The 8,700-nt window shown below is 34.8% G+C and overlaps 1 protein-coding gene across 1 annotated transcript; it reads right to left on the reverse strand.

The window, feature by feature from the left end:
• Positions 1 to 240: 240 nt before the first annotated feature.
• On the reverse strand, positions 241 to 7,489 carry LOC130818973 (double-stranded RNA-binding protein 2-like). The gene is made up of 4 exons (XM_057685265.1): positions 7,123 to 7,489; positions 5,648 to 5,907; positions 3,557 to 3,776; positions 241 to 1,634 (listed from the first exon to the last, which is right to left on the reverse strand). The coding sequence occupies exons 2-4, from the start codon at positions 5,891 to 5,893 to the stop codon at positions 544 to 546; spliced, it is 1,557 nt and encodes a 518-aa protein (XP_057541248.1). The 5' UTR covers positions 5,894 to 5,907; positions 7,123 to 7,489; the 3' UTR covers positions 241 to 543.
• Positions 7,490 to 8,700: the final 1,211 nt, after the last annotated feature.

The following is an 8,700-nucleotide window of genomic DNA, read 5'->3' on the forward strand; positions in this document are numbered from 1 at the left end:
AGAGCTTTGCCAAATGAAAACATTTTTACTGGATAAAATGCGATTGTGGTTATGGGGCATTCAAATCATGTTCACTATAATATGCAATTGCATCTTTCTTTAAATTTTTATAGGTATTTTCATACTAATAAACTTCGTGCATTGCACGAGTTTATATATTAGTATAATATAATTCCCATCTATACTATTAATGGTAAAATGTTTTTGGTGTTTTTTTGTAAATATTTTGAAGTAAGTTTTGGATTAAGTTATGACTTCAATAATAAGGGTCTAATTCTAAAATTAGAACACAGGCCTCAAAATGTTTAAGACGACCCTGTCGATAATACTTCACTATTATTGACTTGGATGTTAGAATACTACCAAGCAACAGTGAAACGACAGTAATTTTCAGATACAAAAAACAGGGAGATCAGATTTGTTTTCTTTATTTGAAATTGCTTGCTGATCAAAATCATCATCATAACTACAATTTTGGAACTGCAAACTGTACCAATTCTAGATGCATATCTATACTGATTCTTCTATACTATATCATTCTCATTATAGTTGAAGATTACCCAAATTCGAACCAACAATTGAAACATCATCGGTACTTTGATTCCTCGTGTGATCACTCGATTCTCCCGTCTGGGCGGCACTTGGCATTTTTCTAGGCGGGGCAGCAGAACACACGGGCACAACAGTCCTGATTTGTACTGCAGGTGCAGTAAATCCTGAACGGAAACCCACATCTTGCATTCTTCCGAACCTAGGCCTTGCCGGAAATGAACCCACACCACTTTGCATTCTTGGATTAGTGACCGGGGTTACGAAATTCCTTTGGGTGGGTCCCGCCGGAACACCTCGTAAGGCTGTTGGAAAGTCCGGTCTTGTGTTGCCATGGTTCAACCTAATGTTAGCTGGCCTTGCAGAATCAAACACAGTTGAGATATTATCTCGGGCTTCGAGCGGAGCTGTCCGGGGTATACTCTGCTGTTCGGCTTCTTTTTTAAGCCTCTCATTCAATATAGGGTCGGAACTAGTACAGGCGAGAACCGGAGCATTTGGAGGTACTGCCGGAGAATGAAACGAAGGATCTTTGAGTATTTCCTCTTGCATTTCTTGAATAGTCACCATAGACCCAGCCGTCATAGGATCAGGCATTACCTGATTTGAGAAGTAGTAAGGCGAATTACCTGTACGCATAGTAATCCCAGGAGTAAGAGAAACGGGTTGTTCCCCGGTCACGCAGTACGGATAATGGCTCGGCTGCAACATAGAAGGCATCCATGGAAGAACTTGAGTGGATGGAAGAACCGGTGGGATAGGAACAGGAAGTGCCATGACCGTGCGCTGTCGTTGTGCAAGCTGTTCTTGATACCACATAACACTTAAAATTTCAGGTGGGATATTATAAGATTGCCAGTCCAGACGTCGGGTGCCAAATGAGGTTGGAGTCGACCGAAGGAAAATTCTGCCGGTTGTAGGCGCAGATGACCTCTCAGGACCCTTTTGCTGATTACTTTGTGAGGAATTACTTGACCCTGCAGGGTTTAGGCTGGCAAGAAACCGAGCAACAACTACTTGTTCCTGCTCTTCATGACTTACGGAGCTAGTAGCAGAAGAAGATGAGCTACACTGAGACACTGCATCTGCAATAAAAACGGTAATTCAAAGGTCGAGAAGGAATACATATAAATTTGTAACTGCACCTGAAGTTGTAATGTAAGACTAAGGATGGGCTATCATATGTTTACATGGAAAAATAATTACAAACTACAATTTATTAAATAAAACTAACATATAACATATAACATTCGCTAAATTAAGAAGTTTATCCTGTTTAGCTAGGTAGTTTTGGGACCCATTTGCTAAAACCAAACAGTACGCGAGTGAATTCTTATACATTGGACCAAACAACACTAGTATATATTTACTCAATTTTCCTATCACCCTTTTGGCTTCTTGTTCTCATATCACATAAGAATATCATAGATAACAAAAATTATTGATGAAAATTCAAGAGAGAAACATGAGCGTTTAAGATAAATCATGAACGAGCCAATTCTAAGGGAGGATACACCCAAGAGCACAAGAGTATTGGAAAGGAAGGGACCAAGGGAGAAGAAAGGAAAATAAACAAATTCCCTCAATAATATCATATGCTAGGTTAGAAAGAGGAAAGAAACTAAAAGCTCCGATAGTACTTCTTATCGAGTTTGGCCGGTTTCTACCGCTGAACCTTGTTGTCTTCATTGCCATCATATCTTCGGCTTTTTCAACTCTCTCATAACTATGATATCCTCAAACCATCACCACTGTTATCAAGAGAGGTACCGCTGTCCATTATTACATCCCACTACACCATAAATCTTTGTCATAACACCTTCCTAACAACTGAAATAGTTTCATGCACGTATTCGATCATTCAATTTCCAGATCTTGAGTTTCAATTGCTGATATTGACCGTTAGAAGTTTGTTTCCATTTTACCTAAAAAATGTCTATCTTTTTCTCTCAAATGATGGCATGCCATCAGGTATGTGATTCTAGATTAATTGATGGTGTTGTAAAGGGGTGAGATAATGTCGGTTCATGAGATGGAGGTGTTAAGATTTTGTTGGTTGTCTTGGTGATAAGCGGTAGAGGTGTTTGCTGTAGTAAAGATGGTGTGGCACTGTGGCAGAGGAGTTATGGTCACTTATGGATCAAGGAAGATCGAGACAGAGAGGAGAAATGGGAAGACCTATTCCTCATTGAATCCTGAAAACCTTAATGAGCCCCTCCATTTACTTATATGGAGAACTGTCACATGATCACTAGTCTCCTTGTGAATCCCAAATAAAAAACAACAAATTATGGTCGGTTTTTGAGCTACTTTAGGGTCATTGTGAGCAAATCGCGAATTCAAAAAGCGAATTAACTGGCGAATTATGTTACGCTGATTAAGACTAATGAGAACAACATTAGGACATGAGCTCGATGTTCACACCGTGATTACAATCTCATTACGATGGGAAGGAACTTAGTAGTTATGAGACTTATGACTTAATTGGTGGCAATAAATAGTGCATACCAGGACCTGTATTATAATACTCAAGTTCTATTGATTACATATACCCCTTTAATAATTTTATGTAAAATAATGTCCGTAGCAATGCAAGTAATACCTCTTTTTTTCAACTTAGAATTTCAACTTAGAACTCCTTAAATTCATTACTAATAAGATCAGAAACAGGTTCGCACTAACAAGTTCAGTTCCATTCAATTCAGTACTCATAAGTACTTCTCATATATTTATAGTATATGCAAATGCAGTTCAGTAAAATTCAGTCCAGTTCAGTTAAGCGAATTTCACTTGAAGAGAATAAAGCCTAATCATTGCCAAGTGCCAATCGAAGGACAATTAATGATATAATGAAAAGTAAGTGCCAACAGTGGAGGAGATAAGTGCTTTGGTTGCAGAATTCAAAATAATAGTCATTCAAACCCAGTAGTAGGTGAACTATCAGCTAATATCAGCAATCCATTTGCCATAAAGAAGTAGGAATTCGAAAGAGATAATTCATACGCACTTTGTTTCAAGGCAGACCAAGCAGCCATAGCTGCATTTTTTTGAGCTTGTTTCTTTGTTTTAGCTGACTCTCCAGTAAATGTCATTCCTGCAAGGTCAACTGTGCATGAGAAAACAGGAGTATGTCCAGGGCCAGAACGGACAGTGGTGTAAGAAGGGAGGTTGAGACCAGCTCTGTGAGCTGTCTCTTGAAGCAAGTTCTTATAAACTCCAGTTTCATCCTGCATCACAATGAAAACAAAGGCACAGCTTAAAAGTTTGTTAACAAATTTGAACGGACAGAGCACATAATAAAGCAGCTCAATCTGTGGCTTGAATATAGGATCTTTACTCCTAAAATCCTTACTAGCTCAATCTCATCTCAAGTTTGAAGACCGCAAAATTGACTGACCAAATCACAGCCTCAGGGGACAATAGGAAATTGATAGAAATAGAAAATAGAAAGATCCCTAGGAGTTTCCCAATAGATAGAAACAAGTACACAAGACAGCCAAAATATCATATTGTAATTGACATGATGTCCAAAAATATGATTTTCCATTGACTCCTCAAATCTTCTATTTTAGGGTATCAAAATATAATAATTTATATCAAGTGCATACTTTTGTAATAAAAGTCAGATGCAAAAACAGCCCACAAGAGGTAAAGAATAAATTAGCAAAATAATTCCAAAGTCATTGTCATCATCATACCCAGTATTTCCCGCTCATAGAAGATTGAATTCATCTACATGAACCAATGGATTAGTTTAGTACTTAAGTGATTGCCCAAATAAATTCTCTCGGTATAGTGTCATACTAACTACAAAAAAGCTGCTCATTGTGCTCCACTATGTCAGTCAACATATTTATCAATTACTATCCTATGAAATTTCCTGTTTGTAAAAGACTCAACCCAAGAACTGAAAAAAATCAAAAGGCATGATTCAAGTGATTAGGAACCCTTCTAAGTTTTTCAAGTACTCTAGCTACGGAAAGCAAAAGAGTCGCTTTCTTAGGTACTTTTCCGATCTACCTTTGTTTCCTGTTATAGACATTAAACATAATCTGTTTATAAAATCTAGAAAAACTTAAAATGGTAATTGGTAACCTTGACTTTGCTACATAGTAAACAAAGTATTTCTATTAACATTATAACCCTGAACTATGACATTAAATGCTGACTACGGTGTCAAACAAGCCCACATCGTTGGTATTGGCTGTGTCATAAAGGTTCTCAAATTTACCTGACCGGTACAACCCAAGTTGTAAAGGTGTAAAAACCGCTCTTTAGACTGTTTCAAGAAATACTCCATAGTTTTGGCCAATAGTTGGCAGTATGACAAACACATCGTCCCAGTTACCGCATCAACGCGTAACATGAATCTCCAAAGGGTAGTTCGGTGATATTATGTTTTTAGTATTCAAATAATGGTTTAAGTTGTGCTATAGTTCAAATTTACCATGTGAATAAAATGTTATATGTAGAATTTCCCTAAAAAATATATTATTCTTGTTAGTGAAAATGAGAATAAATGCATGTATCATTGCTCTCTAGCTAGTAGTTACCAACATAGCTAGGGAATATAATCCAAGTGCAATCTACCAAAGTATATAATCTAGCATAAGCTAGCTATACATATTCCGCTTTTTTTATCGCGCCATTTTTCTTATTTGACAGTTTTCTATTACTTGCACCAATACCCTTTATAGTAAAAAAAATAATTAATTACCTACTCCACTTTATTTGTGTGGCCCACCATATAATCCTTAAAAAAGAACAACACCGATATTTTCTTTACTATCAAACAAAAGTAATTATACTTTTCACATGTAAACTTTGATTCATCTATTTTGATATAAGCAAGGACAATATAGATATTTTTGTATAACATATCACAACCTTAATCTATGTGCAAATTTACTTGGGTGCAACTCAAAAAAGAGGAGGAAGTATGATCTACACTTCATCACAAGAGAAAAAAGAAACATAGTAACAGAAAATATATGGAGTAAACAAAAAGAAGCAATAAAGGAGTCTAGATAACAGGGTTTATATATAGGAAGAAATTTATGTTCGAACTCAATCAGCAAAATTAATTTAGAATATTCACCAAAACTTCAGCAACAAGTGTTTTTGAAGGAACCCTCTCCGCCAGCGTATTCAAAGCAACTTCTGCAGCTGCATGCTCAGCCTGTCTTAGAGTAGGGAAATAGCTTGGGCTCTCAAACGTCTCTCCATTAAAGTTAACAGTAGCCTTGAAACGTGGGGCATGATCTGGTCCTTCCCGGATACAGGCATAAGATGGCAGATTGAAGCAACTTCGTTGAGCTAACTCTTGCAATTGGTTTTTATACATAACTAGACCAGTTCCTGAGGAAGTACATTGATCTCAATTGAGTGAGCATAACACACATTGAAAGCATGAAATCCCATATAGGCTGTGCTAATAACAACATTACACATTAAGCAAATTCCAGAAAAACAATTAAACATTAAGCAATATCAAAACGCGCCAATTAGAAAAAACCCAATGTCAATTTATCCTTTCAAATGACTCACATAAACACGAATTCAGTTAATTCTGGATCGAACCTAGTTTAAATTAAGTCAATGAAGGAGACCAACTCGTGCCACTAATAATATACAAATTTCTAGCAAACATTTATCACATAAACCAAAAATAGAATAGGTCATAAATAGGAAGGCAAAGATTACACAAATCCAAATGCAAGGATAACTAGCATGGTTCATTGGAGATTTGAATTTATTTATTTGAGAGGAGGTGGTTCATGGTACACTATATCTGTGTTGGTGCCTAACCAAAGAATCCAATAAGTATTACAAAAGATTGTCTAGTATAGTTTCTACTAAAGGCACATTGAGAGTTCTAGTGTAGTTTCTATTAATGGAAGATAGAGAGGTAATTTTTCATGGATACAACAGAAGTAGGAGAGACAAATTCAAGTTGTGATCGTCAAACTTTTATAAAATCTTATAATGAAACATAAAATAAGTTTCTAGAAGTACTTCATAAGTCATCTCTCCTCAAAAAGAAGAAAAATCAAATAATCTACAAAAAGGGTGAACAAGAAAGAAAAAGAAAATGAATTCATTGAAAATCCCATTAAAATCCAATCATATTTCTAAAAATCAAACGCAAGAACCAATGCCTTATGTTGGGTGAACCAAGCCAAAGGCAAAGAACAGCTCTTCCAAACCTAAATCCCTCTTGCTATATTGAAATGGATGATTAAAATTCATGCCTAAACACATAGGGTTTATAAACCCAAAGCCAATCAACATGGTTTCATAACATGGATCAAAGCCCAATTATTTACTCCACATTTCACACAAATTTCTCACCATCTTAACCAACAGAGAATATTACAAAATCATACACTAAAACCCTTCAAAAATTACAATCATTTTCTTATTCAATCAAATCAGATACTACAAATAACTACCAAATTGTTCAAACAAAAAAAACCCCAATTTTAATCAGATCAATGAATACAGAATGTAATAAAGGAATCTACAAAAACCCATTAAGCTATTTAAGCAAAAAAAAAAAAAGGAAATTCTTACCTTAGAGCTGGGAGTTTTGGTTTGGATAAGGAGAATTCAGATGGAGAAATTAAGCTGAACAGAATAACAAAAGATTAACCCAAAAAAGAATGAATATTCAAGGAGGATTGCTTGAGGTTGTTGCAAGCTGCAAGTTGCAAATTCAATTTCTGCGCACATCAATTGTTGATTCTCAAAAATTTTCTCCGTAATTTTTAGGGTTGCTTATGATTGTGATTATGATTATGCTGAATTGAAATAACTAAATTTGATCTCTCCTTAATTTTTTCACTTTCGTATCACTTGGTATGTTGATTGTTGAGTATTTGGGACTGGCGAATATCGATCGTCAAAAGGGTCACTACTCACTAATGTTTTGAATTGGTTTAATCGGTGGTTATATATTTTTTTTGCTTTTTTATAGATGTTTTTTTATATCTATGTGGGGATGGTATGGGTCGGATTTGAATCGGGTCCAATAAGATTCATATTTAGACCTTAATTTTTTATTGGAATCAGACTCGGATCCGGATCCGTAGGATCTGGATCTGGGTCGTTCCGAACAATTTTTCTTTTTTTTTGAATATTTAAAAAAATATATATTATTAAGTACAATTTTCAACCATTTGCATGAAATTATTTGAACATTTTCGACTCACGAGGATCTTCTAATAATTTACACTAATTGAGCGAAATATATAAAGTTTCCAACATTCAAGTTCTTATAACGAAATATTTATCATGTCTTTAATTTTTAAAGTATAGATACAACGATCACATTTTAAATTACATGAACCGACAAATTTCAAAATCACGTAATGTTCAAAAATTTAACAAAATTTCAAATCAAACAATTAAATACACATGATAGGTAATATATAATTTTATTTAAAAGTATGTAAATGGGTTCATGGGTCAGATCTGAGTCTCAAACGTGTAGACCCGGACCCAGATCCTAAGGTCATGGACCCAGATCCGACCCGGATCCATAGGGTCCAAAAATAGGTGGACCAAGACCCTTAAAATTAGGGTCAGTTCGGGTCGAAGACCCATGCTCATCCCTATATCTACGTGGTGACCTCGAATTTTCAACTTTTTTATGTAGTAGATAAAAATATTAATTTTTTGGTTCAATTAAGTATTATTTCGATCAAATTTTGAAATATGTGGTCAACTAGGGTGATGACGACGTTTGTTTTTTGAAAAAAGATATTACGTTGGGTAAAAATGGCGTACAATTAACAAAAAAAACTTCCCTTTTGTCTACCACGTGGAAAAAATTAAAAGGTTTAGGTCACCACAAAGAAAAATTAAAAGGTCAAAATTAAAACTCTCAAATACATAACACTATAACCCCAAACACAAACCAATATATACCCAAATATATATAATGTTATAATTCCAAACAAAAACTATTATCTGGCCACTATATAATGTTATAATCACAAATATATGTTGTTATAATCATATATATATATATATATATATATATATATATATATATATATATATATATATATATATATATATATATATATATATATATATATATATATATATATATGTGTGTGTGTATGTGTGTGTATATATATATATATA

This window comes from Amaranthus tricolor, chromosome 7 (genome assembly GCF_026212465.1).
Source record: "Amaranthus tricolor cultivar Red isolate AtriRed21 chromosome 7, ASM2621246v1, whole genome shotgun sequence".
Taxonomy (NCBI): Eukaryota; Viridiplantae; Streptophyta; class Magnoliopsida; order Caryophyllales; family Amaranthaceae; genus Amaranthus; species Amaranthus tricolor.

Coding starts and splice junctions, on each gene's coding strand:
- LOC130818973 (XM_057685265.1), bottom strand. CDS start 5,893: ATGTATAAAAACCAATTGCAAGAGTTAGCTCAACGAAGTTGCTTCAAT. Junction 3,777..5,647: donor CACTTGTTGCTGAAGTTTTG/GTGAATATTCTA, acceptor ATTGTGATGCAG/GATGAAACTGGAGTTTATAA. Junction 1,635..3,556: donor TTGGTCTGCCTTGAAACAAA/GTGCGTATGAAT, acceptor TTTTTATTGCAG/ATGCAGTGTCTCAGTGTAGC.